Source organism: Chrysemys picta, chromosome 10, assembly GCF_011386835.1.
Source record: "Chrysemys picta bellii isolate R12L10 chromosome 10, ASM1138683v2, whole genome shotgun sequence".
NCBI lineage: Eukaryota > Metazoa > Chordata > Testudines > Emydidae > Chrysemys > Chrysemys picta.
In genome coordinates this window covers 57302303-57317019 of record NC_088800.1, presented here as the reverse complement: position 1 = coordinate 57317019, position 14717 = coordinate 57302303, and the positions used below count along the sequence as shown (strand labels likewise).

Genomic DNA, 14717 nt, shown 5'->3' with positions numbered 1-14717 from the left:
AGTCAGTGTTTATTTGTCTGCTGCCTGGCTTCTGGATTCCCCAACAAAGGTCTCCGTATATTAAGTCATTGAGAAGACAGGAAATGTTGATATGCTGGGTATGATTCTCACAGTGGCTGCTTTTTTGTAAAACTGCTTCCTCAGAGACCAATTTGGGGAAATATGGCACAAAAGAGATAGGTGAATCATGGGTGTAATACGCAAGGGCGATGGGTCTTGTACTGACATATCAACTCTTAGCACAGGTCCGGAAAGGGGAGTGAATATTTGTTTGCTTGTCTTTTTTCAGGGCAGCGCAACACCCAGCTCTAAACGTTACTAAAGTGAGAAGGACCAGGAGTGGCCACAATGCTCAGAAAACATCCCCATGTTCTACATCAAGCTCCTCCAGCGATACATCAACCAATGCCTCGCTTTCATCAGAGCCTGTCAGCCAGACCTCCATGGGGCAGAACCCAACCATGCTGGAAGTTGGTCACATCACTCAATTGGCCCCAAGAATAACATCAAGACCTAGAACATTGGAGCAAATGAATCCAAAACTAGCGACATCAGGTTCCAGCCCAACCAATCCAAGGCCAAATACATCATCTCATTCCGCCAACCTCAGGCCTAATCTAACATCCAGCTCAGCCAATCCACAGCAAGACCCAGAATCCCAGGCAGGACTCAATCTGACCTCCTCATATTCCTGTTGTCCTCACACAGCACAAACTCTACAAGCCTCACCATCAGACCACACAGTGATTCCAAGCAGGAAAAGCACAAGGCCTAAAGTGACAGCAAACCCCAGTGATAGCTCGCAATCTGCTGGCTACTCCAATTCTGGGTCCACACCTACAGGAAGGAATCTTGAACCGACTCATGAAGATCCCCTTTGCAAAAGGTATGCGTCCGGGTAACATGTTTAGTTCAGACAGGCACTGGGGTCCCATCCTGGAGGTCACTAATTCATTTGTTTATTTTTTTTTTAAATAACTGAGTAAGCAGTTAGCACACAGAGTTATACCAGTGAATGATGTAAACATGGCGTACCAGAGATATTCATGGTCCCTTGTTACACTGATAGCTGGGAGTCAAGCTGGTATTTGGTTCAATAAATCAGTTTGTAATCAAGCAGCAGACAGACCCACAGGTGAGCTATTTTCTATACTGTGCTTGGGATGGCCTCATTACACACAAGTGGTTAGGATGGTTCCTGAGTGCAGCGCTGGGAAGTTGCACTCAATGTGGGTTGGTATTTTCATTTGGGGTCAAGGCTGCACACCTATTGGGCTTCCTCCTCCTAGGTGTTGTGAGCAGTTTGTCTGTGAATTTAAACAGTTGCTTATACTGTATTTAAACTGCAAACACTGCAGCGCTCCATTCATTGAAAAGCCCACATTTTACAAGTCATGGATGTTACAGTTTCAGGGTAACTGCACCCTGTCCACTCCAGGAGTGCCCAGTCAGGTCTCAGTCCTCCAGCCAACTCCTGTGTCTGAGCAGAGACCCAGATCCCATTCCCTTCTGACTGGGGGTTTGAAAGTTGCTCAGCTCCCTGCCATCCACTGAGATATCCCCAGCCAGCCAAGCTGCCTAATGGCCAGCCAGGCTGCCTAATGGCCAGCACCTGTACTGTGCTTCTCTCCAAGGGCTATGGCCTGTGTGTGCGCTAGCGGGTACAAGTGACCACATGACTCTATCAAAGGAAGCACATTTATTATAAGGACACAAGCATCACAGAGAAAACATGCCAAAAGCAATACAAGGATTTTAATGCTCACTACACATACCAGGAATAATCCACTATCCACATGGGCAGTCTGGTTTGCCAAGGTCTTTCCAGTCCTTCCACATCACTTGGGACCACCCTGGGACCAAGGGGCCTGTCCATTTGCGGAAGCAAGAGGAAGGTTGTGAGCTTTTTATACCAAAAGCTTTGATTTACGTAGTCTCTGGAAAACCCAGTTTGACCCAGTGAATGCAAGCCACCCCTGGAGGTGGTACCTCTGGAGTTTACTCACCTTGGTCACCCCCCACTGTTTTTAGTTCCTGGAGGAGCTATGGTAATCCTCCCCCATGGAGTAGAACACAATCCTATATAAAGTATCACAAATGTAATACAATGGTCCCCAAAGATACTGCATAGGGCTGCCGTATCAATCACATCTCCCCCATAAAGAAGTTGGTGTAATGAGGGCACACAACTGGCATGCTAAGGGGTCCCTGCCAATACCTTTTCTCTTTTCAAATTTCAACAATTCAGATCGTAAACAGTCTTCCCTACAGCCCAGTTCCTTGTCTGTGTCCCACCTCCTCAGAGATTGGGGCCTGGGGACTTCAGCTTCTCTGGGGGGAGGAGGGAGAGTATTAACCCCCACCCCCTACTGTGTTGGCCTTTGGTTCCCTACACACTAAGACAAGGTGAGCAGCAGTTCTTCCCCCCCACTCCACCCTGCTCAGGGTCCTTTACATTTTCACAGCCCATCAGGCAGCCATAACCTGGAGGAAGATGTTTCCCCATATTCCTGGCTGTAGTTACTTCTGTCATCTCGCAAGCCCTTTATTTGGGCATTTCCCACCCTTGGGTAGGTGTCATAGATTTGGCAGTGCTCTACAATGGCCTCAGCTGGAGACACGGCCATCACTGTGCTCAACATTGCCTCAGGTTCCCTCAGGGCAGAGAGTTATTTCCCTGGTCTGGGCCTCAGGACTCAGAGAATTTACCTTTGGACTCATCACTGCCATGGAACAGGTGGCTGTTTGTCTCTCATACACACGACCCCAGGTATCTGGTTACATACGTGGGGCAGTGATTGCTCTTGATTTCTCAGCAAAGGACATTTAGTGAGCAGCAGCGATAACTCAGTCATGCTGCATTTTCTGCATGTTTTGTGGTGTAACATAGGCCCTGATCCTGCAGATACAGGAGAAACTTTATTCACGTAGCTAAAGTTTCTTACATGTTAATTGTTTGCCGGATCAGGCTGCTTAAAGGAAGCTGTAGCAAACTTAGCTCCTGATCCAAATCCCACTGAAGTCAATGGGAGGAGTTCTAGCACATTGTCATGGCAAAATCATTCCCTATGCCATGCTAACTGCAGCACAGCAACTCTCCTAACCGGTGGTGTTACCAAGGGCCAGATTTGCCAAAGAGCCAGGACCAGATTTTCAGGTGCTCAGCACCTGCAACTGGAGTCAGGTTATCAAGTGCTTAGCTCGCCTCAGATCCCAGCATGACACTAATGGCCAGATTCTCAAGAACTCATTGCCCAAGATGCACGCAACATGCTGAGTGCTTCTGAAAATGTGGTTCTTCATGACAAAGCAGCATCTTTACCCAGAAAAGCAGAAGGCTAAAACACTGCTTATCTGCTTGTGTACCATAGCTAAGGGAACATTGCTACTGGAATTTTAATCTGGGCATTTCCTGACTGCAATTTTTAAGTGTGCAATGATCACATTTCATTAATGCAGTTTTTTGACAGTTAATTTCCAAGGAATTTTTGTGAAAGATAAAAAGTTGGTGATTATTAATATCCACATTTTAGTGTCTCTGGGGTTTATTTTTAAATGTATTTTAACTCCTCCCATGCCCATTCTATGCTCCAGCCAGCTCACATTATTTGAAACACACACACACACACACACACACACAAAACCAACAAATCGTTCAGGTATGCAGATATCCAGCCATGAAATAGAAGCTCCCGACCAGTGCTCTAAACTCCAGTAAAGCTTCCCTACAGATTTTCCAAAAGGCTTTGTAGATCATACCTCGGGTGAGGTGATCGGGGCTGGGAAAAGTCTAGTTCCCAGCTCTGCTGCTTCCCTAATGTGACTGCATAATCTCCTGTCAGTCCCTTTACATTGGTTTGGCTGCATCCACACTGGGAAAAAATAGAAATGTAGGGTCAATTCCTGACTCAGCATTCAGACGACAAGGAGCCTGGTCCTAGGTGGCCCAATTGGGTTCTGTGCCCACAGGTTCTAGCTAGATCCTTTGGCAGAAGGCCCCTTTAGCTGCACCACAGCCACCCAGCCTGCTGGAGGCAGACTATGGCTCTAAACATGGTCGGTAGTGTTGTGATGGGAGAGTGACCTCAGTGAGTGGTGGGGTTATCCCAATCTGAGTGATAGCTGAGAGACTTCCCACCACCTACCACGCCAGCCCGACCATCCTCCAAATTGGTCAGGCCAGCACAGAGGCTCCTACTCAAGAGCAAATGGCTGATATATCCTTTAAGAGCTGGCCCTTAATTTGTTTAAATGCTAAAAACACAGAATTTGCAGGATGCAGCCAAATAGCGGAGGCCTTAAAATCACAGCACCGGCCCCTTTCTTTGCACCCCAGGCTTTCAGATTTTCTCCTGTTGCTGCATTCAGGAAATACTTGATGCTTTTCCTCCAAGTTGTGCCAGCCGGAGCCCCCCTCTCAGCATGTGCAATGCTGTCACAAAGAGGGAAGGACCCCACTGAGCACTATCAGAAACTTAGCTCAGTGAGTTTGCCCAGAAGTGATTTGGCAGTAACTGTGGTACTTTCCCCCAAACCCAGCAAAGCAGAAGCTCCTTATTAAGGACAATCTCTGGGACGGGCTATAAAACTCCACCCTTGGGATAAGCACCGTTGGAAATTTTTACAATAGGAAAATGTATTTCTTCCCCACCAACTACAGTGACCAAGGAGGGCAGAATTGTCCTGGCTATGCCTCCTCCCATCTTTGATTTCCCACCCCCCTTGCGCCCTCTGTGCCAGGACTATTTGCCACTTGTGTCTTTGTGCTTATGTGTCAGGCACTGTGTTGGCCCACATGCCAAGGATGGAACCAGGGACCTCCATAGCTGTACATGTGAATTGCTGCAGCTTGAGGCAACCCTGCCAGCTGACCGCTTTAACAGACTCACCTCCTCTGGGGATCAAGCACAGAGGACGTGTAATGCACACTGATCAGTGGGCTATCTTTGCCCTCCAGTTCGAGGTAGCTGGTACAAAAGGCCCAGAGTGCAACATTGAATCTGGCCTATAGTGTGTACTTCCATAGCCTGATTGTGCAGTTGACCTGCTGTAATGACCTAATTCTGGCTACATCCCCAGTCCTTCTGTGTGCTACCCTAGCCACAGTGTGGATTGCCCATAGCTCCATGCAACTCCTCAATTAGCAACCACAGCGTGCATGGCTTCAGGCCCTAGCCCCAGCCCCAACATGCAGCTATGCCCATGTAGGAAACCCCCCATGACTGTATTCCCAGCCCCAATATGCATTGTCCCCCCCTACACCCTGTGTGCACTGCCACAGCCCAGATGTGAGCAATCCTCCAAAGTACTGCTAGTGCTGATGCTGACATATAGTGCTGGATGCCCTGCCTTTCTGCCGGCATGTCCCCTTACGTCAGCCCCTACTCCACTCACAAACACACCCTCCCAAGTTCTTTCTACCCCAGCCCCACTTACGCGGTGACCCCCCAGATCTGCTGGATAGCTCCCTCAGGACATACCTTTTGGAGGGTCCGAGGGAGTCTCACTAGGATGGTGCCCAAGCTCCACTAATGACAAAATTCAAGCATTTAGCTACAGCTCTGAATGGCCCCAGACTGAGGGTATTTGGGGCTGGCCCCTGTGCAGAGTCCTCAAATCCTGTACTGATAATCCCGCCCAGCAGCTAATTTTGAATTAACACTGACAGTCCTTTGACTCCCACCTTATATCTATTAACATCTCTTTCAGCAGGAGATTTGTAACCCTGAAGGAATTCCAAGCCATGGAGAGAGAATTGGATGATGTAAAAGAAGAACTGAAATGCCTGAAGTGGAAGGTGAGACATATTGGTGAGACTGTGCCGCCTCGCGCAGAAGACAGCAAGCGTTACAATGGCTATACCCTGACTGAGCTTAAGGCAATGGTGCAGTTTGAAAATGACCCTTACAAAGCGGCACACAAAATCCTAACTGCTCTCTTCAGTGATGTGTACTTGCTGCAGCACTCTGTCACTGAACAGGCCTGCAATTCGAACTCAGGCCCCATGCCCAAGATAGACCCGGAGCTGTACATGGTGTACTGTAACATTCTGAAAAGCCTGTTCCCTGGAATCAGCAGCCAAACCTTGAGAGAAAAGACACAGCATGTGCAGAAAAGAATCCAGAAAGAAGTCCAATAAAACCAAGCAAATCCAGCATCTACAGAGGCCCAGGAACCCTGCATTCTGTACAGATTTCAGAGCACTGAATTGTGACATTGTATGTTACCTCTATCTGCAAATGCTTGGTGAGCTCTGAGTCTGTCACGTTACCTTTTCCTGAGGAGACAGGCCAGGAAGACTTTCTGTGCAGCTTCCATTTGAAAGAAAATGTCCCCTTAGAACTTCTTTCGACATATTGATGTTCCCTTGGTTCCAGCAGCAGCAAATGCTGCCAAAATAAGCCAAAGCCGGCAATGTGTATGAGGGAAAGGGCCTCCTCTCATGGCTCCATGGAACACGGCTCTCATCTGGATCCCAGCACCCAGCTAGTCTCTATTTTCTATAGTGCATCATTCATTAAATCGCATCAATTGTTAAAAAACTGTGCCTCTTTTGTGTCTCAAAATACAACAAACACCAAGTCAACCAGCCACTGTAGTCTAAAATTGTACTCTTGCCATGGGTTGGGCCAGGGGTACCTCAGTGACCACGGTAGCTGTCAGCCCCATAAAAAGATCCCAGTGGATCCGGTGAAAGGTGTATAGGTCAGCAAGGAACTGCCCATGGCCTGTGTATTTCCCAATTTCGGATGTAATGATCAGCTGTTTGACAGGGCAGTAGATCACCACAGTTAACGACTATGCATTTTCTATGTATGACCATGGCCTTTCTGTGGCCAGCACCTTCCTTAACTGCTGCTGCTTACGCCTATCATCCATGTCATCTGTTCCACTCATATAGTGACCCATCACCCTTGTATCCAGGTCAAAGGCATCCCTGAAATTAGTTGGATTTTTAGATGACTGCAAACGCATTTGAGGTGCTTTCTGACCCACGATCACTACTGCCACCGCTGTCTGAGAGCATGAGAGTTCAGGGCTAGATGACATTTAGTGTGACATTCTGCTCCCAATTTACTGGACTCATACCATTCTGCTTCCAGGACACCAAATATGTAGGAGCACCCTCCAAAATACGTAGCAGGGGTGGGGTTGCCACTCATCCCAATTTTCACTGGACAGTCTGTACACTGAAAGGGCCATCTCACATGTTGCACTGTCATGATTTCTGTAGTGTCCCACTCCAAAGACCCGCTGCCAAAGCACCTAGGAGACCATGAGCTCTGCTCTCACCTTTTCTACAAATTATTGCTACCATTTCTGGGCACTTCTCAACCCTCATTATTGACCAAGGCCTCATATCCCTACGCTAGGAATCATTCCCCTCATTTTACAAATCAAGTAACTGAGAAGCTGCAGAAGGTCCCAGCTCTTGCAAAGCTGGGAACAGAATCCATAGCCCAGCTATGGCAGAGCCAACCAAGTTAGTACAGTTAGTCACCCTGCTTTTCAGAGTGTGCTGTGCTGTACTGTTGATTTGCACTGCTCCACACGTTCAACCACACTCCCCTCACAGGGACAAGTGTCCTGATACCCAGCTTGCCACTGCTATCTTAACATGGCACGTATTAAATGGATTAAAAGCTGGCAAACTGAGGGGTCTGAAAATGTAAATATAGTAGAACAGGTGTGTTTTTAGTGGGGGCCTGCAGAGATTGGTTCTTGGCCCTGTGCTATTTTACATTTTTGTTAATGACCTGGAAAAAAACACAAAATCGTCACCGATAAAGTTTGCAGCTGACACAAAAATGTGGGGACTGGAAAATAATGAAGCGGACATGTCACTGATATGGAGTGAGCTGGATTGCTTGGTAAGCTGCATGCAAGTAAAAATATGTGTTTTAATAGGGGTAAATGTATCTATCTAGGAACAAAGAATGTAGGCCATATTTACAGGATGGGAAACTCTATCCTAAGTAGCAAGGACTCAGGAAAATATTTGGGAATCATGGTGGATAATTAGCTGCACATGAGCTTCCGGTGCAACACTGTGGCCAAAAGGGCTAATACAATGCATAAACAGGAGAAGCAGAGAGGTAATTTTACCTCTGTCTTTGGGACTCATGTGATAGCTGCTGGAATACTGCATCCAGTTCTGGTGTCCATAATTCAAGAAGAAAGGTTGTTGATAAATTGGAGAGGGTGCAGAGAATGACTAAAGAATTAGAAAACATGCTTTATAGCTTCAAGGAGCTCAATCTATTTAGCTTAACAAAGAGAAGATTAAGGGGTGACTTGATTATAGGCTACAAGTACCCACATGGGAAACAAATATTTAATAATGGGCTCTTCAATCTAGCATAGAAAGGTCTAACACAATCCAATGGCTGGAAGTTGAAGCTAGATACATTCAGACTGGAAATAAAACATACATTTTTAACAGTGAGAGTAATTAACCATTGGAACAATTAACCAAAGCTCTTGGTCGATTCTCCATCACTGACAATTTTAAATCAAGACTGGATGTTTTTCTAAAAGATCTGCTCTAGGAATTATTTCAAAGAAGTTCTATGGCCTGTGTTATTCAGGAGGTCAGACTAGATGATCACAATGGACCCCTCTGGTCTCGGAATCTATGAATCTTGTAAATAGTTGTGTAAGGTGCTGGAAGGTCTGTGTCAAATGCATTCAGTTACACCTTTGGCTCAAGGGATAGTGATCAGAGAGTCCTATCTTCAAACCCTGGTGCCCCATTTGGAAAAACGCAGCATGTGCTCATGTAACTAAAGAGCGTATTGTAATGTATATGCCCCACGGCACTTGCCTATCTCCAGATTGCGGCCCCTTTTCTTCTCACGTGTTCATTTTGGTCACCCCATCCAAGAACCCACACACTCCAGAGATGCCTTGCGAACCTACCCCTGGCCTTGACCTAGCTGGCCATGCACCAGTTCAGGGGAGGAAGTTCAGCCATGCGGAGGCTCTCTATGAGCATAGGGCCATTTGCCTTGCTCTTGTCTGTTCTAAGTCCAGGCAGAACTCCACTGGGCAGTGACCATCAACTCCTTGGTCAACTTTCCTCTGGGGTCTCTGCATGGCACCCCCGCTAGCTCCCTGCTTCTGCACCTTTGACCTCAGCTCTGGCCTCATAGTTTTGCTTTGCCTCTTTTAGTTGAGTAGTATCTGTGTGGTCCCCTCTCCTTTCCTGGGAGGAAGGCCACTGTTCTTCTCTGCAGTGGGGATCCACCTCTCTCCACAGAGGTCAAACTGGCCATCACCTTTCATCAGCAACACATTGGCTGAAACTTATGGTTACACTCAAATTATTCGCAGTTGTATAAATTAGCTCATTAAAATCTGTATAAAACGTTACATGTGGCACTGCACAAAACTGGGCAGCTGTCCCCCCTCCCTGCCAAGCAGTAGCAAGTGTTGAGGGCTTGCTGGTTGGTTCTTCCATAAGGAGAGGTCCCCGGCCAAGGGAGGGGGCAACTGACAGAGTGAGCACAGGGGAGTTGGGCACCGAGGGCAGCAGGCTTCTGACTTTCATTGCTAGGAGACAATTAGGCTAATTAAAAGCTTTTGCCCTAAATGCTTCAACCGACCACTTAAAAGGTATACTGTAGCTCTAGTTGGTGCTTAAACTCCCTCTGATGGTGAAGGTAGCGGACCAGCAGCTGACTAGCCAAGGGGGGCACTGCCCAGTTACTGCAGAATGTCTGACTATTGCCACATGGCGTCTGTGTGTGCCCAGGGCCAGCAGCTCGTGGCCCTCGACACTCACATGCAGCATCGGCAGGCCAGAGCTGCTGAATTGGATGAGCAGAGCGAGTCAGAACTGCTTTCAGAAACAACATTAGGAACATTGTGGAAAGGGCCCAAATCAGAACCGACTCTCCTGCCCTCTAGTTGATGAATCCAGTCTCAGGAGAGAAGGGCGCTGAGGTGGTATGGAGGGCCACACGCCGCTTAGATGCAACCCACCTGCTGACTGAGATAGAGAAAGCAGACAACTCCTCACTCGCTGAAGGGGTTGCAACAGTGGGGAGAGTAAGACAGGCTGTGCTGATGTGATTAGATCACCTGGAATATAAACAGCTGGTACGCAGTAACTGAGAGAATGCTCTGGTGTCTTGCCTGCTAGGAGCAAAGGTGGCAGATATCATGAGTCACCTCACATCCCCCTGTTCTCGCATTATGCTAGAGTTAAGAGAAGCTCCCAGTGTGCCTTCTCAAGCGTAGTCTATATTTTATACTGTGACGGGTTGGGTCACAGAAACCCCCTTGGGACTGCTACTTGATGTGCTGAGACTACCTCTGAGCCCATTTTCCCTGGCAGCTTGGGACTTCAGAACCCTGCCTTGTTGAGCCAGACATGCCAGTCTGCTCCAACACAGACCCAGGGTCTGAACCATGTCCCCCCCAAACTGCAGACTTTACCTAAAAACCACATAGCAGGTATTCCTGTCTCCAGTACCCAGATACCCAGTTCCCAAAGGGATCCAAACCCCAAATAAATCCGTTTTACGCTGTATAAAGCATATAAATGGTAAACTCATAAATTATCTGCCCTCTATAACACTGATAGAGAGATATGCACAGCTGTTTTCTCCCCCAGGAGTTAATTACTTACTCTGGGTTAATTTATAAGCAAGAAGTGATTTTATTAAATATAAAAAGTAGGATTTAAGTGGTTCCAAGTAATAACAGACAAAACAAAACAAGTTACCAAGCAAAATAAAATAAAACATGCAAGTCTACGCCTAATACAGTAGGAAACTGAATACAGATTAAAATCTCGCCCTCAGAGATGTTCCAATAAGCTTTTTTAACAGACTGGACTCCTTCCTAGTCTGGGTCCAATCCTTTCCCCTGGTACAGTCCTTGTTAGCTCAGGTGGTAGCTAGGGGATTTCTCATGACTGCTGCTCCATTTTTCTGTTCCACCCCCTTATATACCTTTGGTACAAGGCGAGAATCTTTTGTCTCTTTGGGTCCCCCCATTCCTTCTAAATGGAAAAGCTCCAGGTTTAAGATGGATTCCAATACCAGGTGACATGCTCACATGTCCTGTGAGAGCCCAAGCCTTCATTCTTCCGGGCCTGACTCAAAGGAAGGCTTGCAAGTAAACAGAGCTATTTACAACCAATTGTCCTAATTGATGGGAGCCATCAATATTCTAAACCACCATTAATGGCCCACACTTTGCATAACTACAATAGGATCTCAGAGTTATATTTTATATTCCTAGTTTCAGATACAAGAGTGATACATTCATACAAATAGGTTGAACACACTCAGTATATTATAAGCTTGATAATATACCTTACAAGAGACTGTTTTCATGAAGCATATTCCAGTTACATTATATTCACACTCATTAGCATATTTTCATAAAATCATATGGAGTGCAACGTCACATATACAATTTGATCAAACTTTCCTAAGGGCCTATAGCAGATGTTGTGCTGGAGATGCTCTAACCAGATTCTGTTTGGAGGTACTTGCCTCCCAGAGGTTAAGTAAGATGGGTGTTACCCACACATCACCAATCCAACACAGGGGTAGTTATTCATGATGATGATGATTACCATGAGCACTAACAACCACTAAAATTAAGATTGCCTAACACTATCATTTACAACCCCTTAGTTACAACTGCTTATCATTTTTTTCTACGTTTTAACTATGTGGACAGTTATTTTCCATGTTTGGTCTCTGCATTGGCTTGAATTTCTTTTGCTTTTTCTAAGTTTCTACCCAAAACATTATGCCCAGATTTGGCCAAGTTATAAGCCCCCCCCCCTCGCCACACACACACACAACTTTCCTCCCTCCCTCCCCCAGCACCACCATTTGCACATTCTCAGTAGAGCTTGTTACAAACTTGTTACTAAACTCTGAACATTCCATCTACAGCAAGCAAGTTCCCTGGGCCTGCTGAGTCTCCTGAAATAGCCACCCAGACCAGAGCAGTCCCTCCAGATGGGCCACAGATAAAATCACTTCTTCTGCTGCTGCCTTAACCCATCAACATATCCTTTTGCCTAAAGGCAGGTGCACTGGACTGGGAGCCAGGAGACCCTATGTTCAAGTTCCACTTCTTCTCTTAGTGATGTTACTAATTCTCTGTACGTCACAGCCCTTACTAAGCAAAGAGTCATACTCCTCTCCTATAAGGGAGACAAGTATCAAGGCTTCCCATGGTAAAGAAGGAAAAATTGAACCATTGTACAAGTGGTGGGAATAGCACTCAAATCATAGATTCATAGAATTGTACGGTTAGAAGTGACCATAAGAGTAATCTAGTCCAATGGTTTCCAAATTGTGGGTTGCGAGCCAGTACTGGGTTGCAGAATGTAAGGCACTGGGTTGCAGCGGCTCTGGTCAGCACTGCCAACCGGGCCATTAAAAGTCCCGTCGGCAGTGCTGCCCGGCTAAGGCAGGCTAGTTCCTACCTGTTCCAACACTGCGCTGCACCCTGGAAGCGGCCAGCAGCAGGTCCGGCTCCTAGGCAGGGGGGCACGGGGCTCCGCGCACTGATCCCATCCTGAGCACTGGCTCCGCACTCCTATTGGTCGGTTCCCAGCCAATGGAAGCTGTGGGGGGGCGGTGTCTGCGGGTGAGAGGAGCCGGACCTGCTGCTGGCCGCTTCCGGGCCGCAGCACGGTCCGCGGTGACAGGACAGGGAGGAAGTCTGCCTTAGCACCCCCACTGCACCGCTGACCAAGAGCCGCCCAAGGTAAGTCCGAGCCACAATTCCCTGCCCCAGCCCTGAGCCCCCCCCAAACCCGGAGCCCCTTCCTGCACCCCAACTGCCTCATCCCTGGCCCCGCCCCAGAGCCTGCACCCGCAGCTCAGAGCCCTGACCCCCTCCCATACCCCAACCCCCTGCCCCAGCCTGAGCCTCCCCCCAAACCTGGAGCCACCTCCTGCACCCCAACCCCCTCATCCCTGGTACCACCCCAGAGCCTGCACCCCAAGCCCAGAGCCTTGACACCCTCCCGCATCCCAACCCCCCGCCCCAGCCCAGAGCTCCCTCCCATACCCTGAACCCCTATACAGCAATAGATTTGGGGTAACGATTAGAGCTGGCTGGACAACGTGTTTTTTTCCCCACAGAAAATCTGGGTTTATTTTATCAAAGAAATGAACATTGACATTTTTCAGGTTTTGATCAATACTTTTCAGTTTTGAGGTTTTCAGATTTCTGACAGAAAAACTGAAAACGTTAAAGGAAAGGCAACATTTTGCATGACAAATTTTGTTTAATTAGATTTCCATAAAAAAAAAAAGTTCCAACAGAAAATGTTCAACCAGCCCTGGTAATTCTCAATCAATGAGACCAGTTGGGTGGTCAGCCTATGCCCTGCAGCCCCTCCCCCATAGGCCCTCCTTTTGCATGACATTCACAGTATTGACATCCCCAAGTGTTCAAAAATTACAGATCAGCTCCCCAAAATCCGGTTACTCATTGCCTTAAAATCATTCCTTGCCTTCGGGTGCTGGGCCTTTCGGAGCCACACTATCACATCTTTCTGCATGAGGGCTAGAAACTCACATTTGCTCGTGTTTTTAATGGAAGCTGAGCTTCATCCTAATCACATGACTCCAAATATCATGAGATTCATGATACATCAGGCAAGGCGGCCACACTGCAGTCACTTGCTTTGAACTTCAGGGCAAGTACAGCCCACGCACCTGGGTACACTCTGACATTTGCTCCATTCTGCATGAAGCCTGCTGGGAAGTTTGTCTTTCAGTGCCAAGAATCTGCACATTCTCTGCTGGTTTATGAGCTGACTTATTAAGTCCATGTTTATCAGCAATACAACATCAGTTGGGCTGTCTCTGTTCCCAGTCAATCTAGGACTCGGTTCAAAACAAGCTTCAAGGAAATGGACATTTCACTCTTTCATCTCCACATCAGTAACTACCCATTGCCTTTATTTAGTTCTCATTTCACTTATGAGCTTAAATTGCTTCATCTGCACACTTATAAACATGCCCCTGATGCACCACTTTGGCCAGCCAGTTCTTCTATGACACAATGTCATTGGGCTCAGCTCAGGGCCCTACTGTGGGGCTTAGCAAATAGCTAAGCAGCTGCACCATTCCACAGGGAGGGCGTGGACCAAGCATACCAGTGCCCTGGGGGCCTGAAAAGCCTGCTGCCTCCAGTGCAGCCACCTCCTCCGCAGGCTGGTGCAGTGGGGGGGATGGCACCGTGGGGCACCAGGCAACCCAAAGGTGCACTGACAGAGCAATCCATGCACTCCTTGGATGGCAACTATGGCAGGTCCTTGTGAGGGTTGTGCATGCTCCTTCTGTCTCCACCCCCTCACCACACACACGTGTGACATGTCCTACACAGAACATGAGTGCAGGGAAATGGGTCACTTGGCTTCAGATAGAATGGAAATAAATTCTATCACCTCTTGCTTTGTAACCAAAGGATCAGTCACATACGATTTCAAATAAAAGAACAAATATTCATGATACTCTGTGGTCGCGGGGGGGGGGGGGGTTTTAGCAACAGAATTTCCCATTAGATCATCCCCTTGCCATTTCAAGGTGGTTGGATTTTTTCCCCCTCCAAATCAATAAGCAATTTTAAATGGATACAGAATGGAACAGAATAAAATGTAATGAATCCCTCTGTACAAGTGGCATTAAACTGCATATGTGGTAGTTACCACTCCTGTCTGCAGAATTATA

General features: G+C 47.4%; 1 protein-coding gene across 7 annotated transcripts in view; it reads left to right on the top strand.

Annotated features, from left to right (window-relative positions):
* The window catches only part of GSG1L (GSG1 like), a 118990-nt gene extending 112448 nt beyond the window's left edge, over nucleotides 1-6542 (top strand). For 4 of the 7 annotated variants that reach the window (XM_065559905.1, XM_024100634.3, XM_005306129.5 and 1 more), the window contains 2 exons: nucleotides 290-886; nucleotides 5710-6542. In XM_065559905.1, the coding sequence (XP_065415977.1) occupies nucleotides 290-312 (23 nt within the window). In that variant the 3' untranslated portion in view covers nucleotides 313-886; nucleotides 5710-6542. The remainder of the gene's footprint in view (nucleotides 1-289; nucleotides 887-5709) is intronic. The other 3 variants (XM_008162551.4, XM_065559906.1, XM_065559904.1) reach the window with 1 other exon arrangement.
* The last annotated feature ends 8175 nt before the right edge of the window (nucleotides 6543-14717 follow it).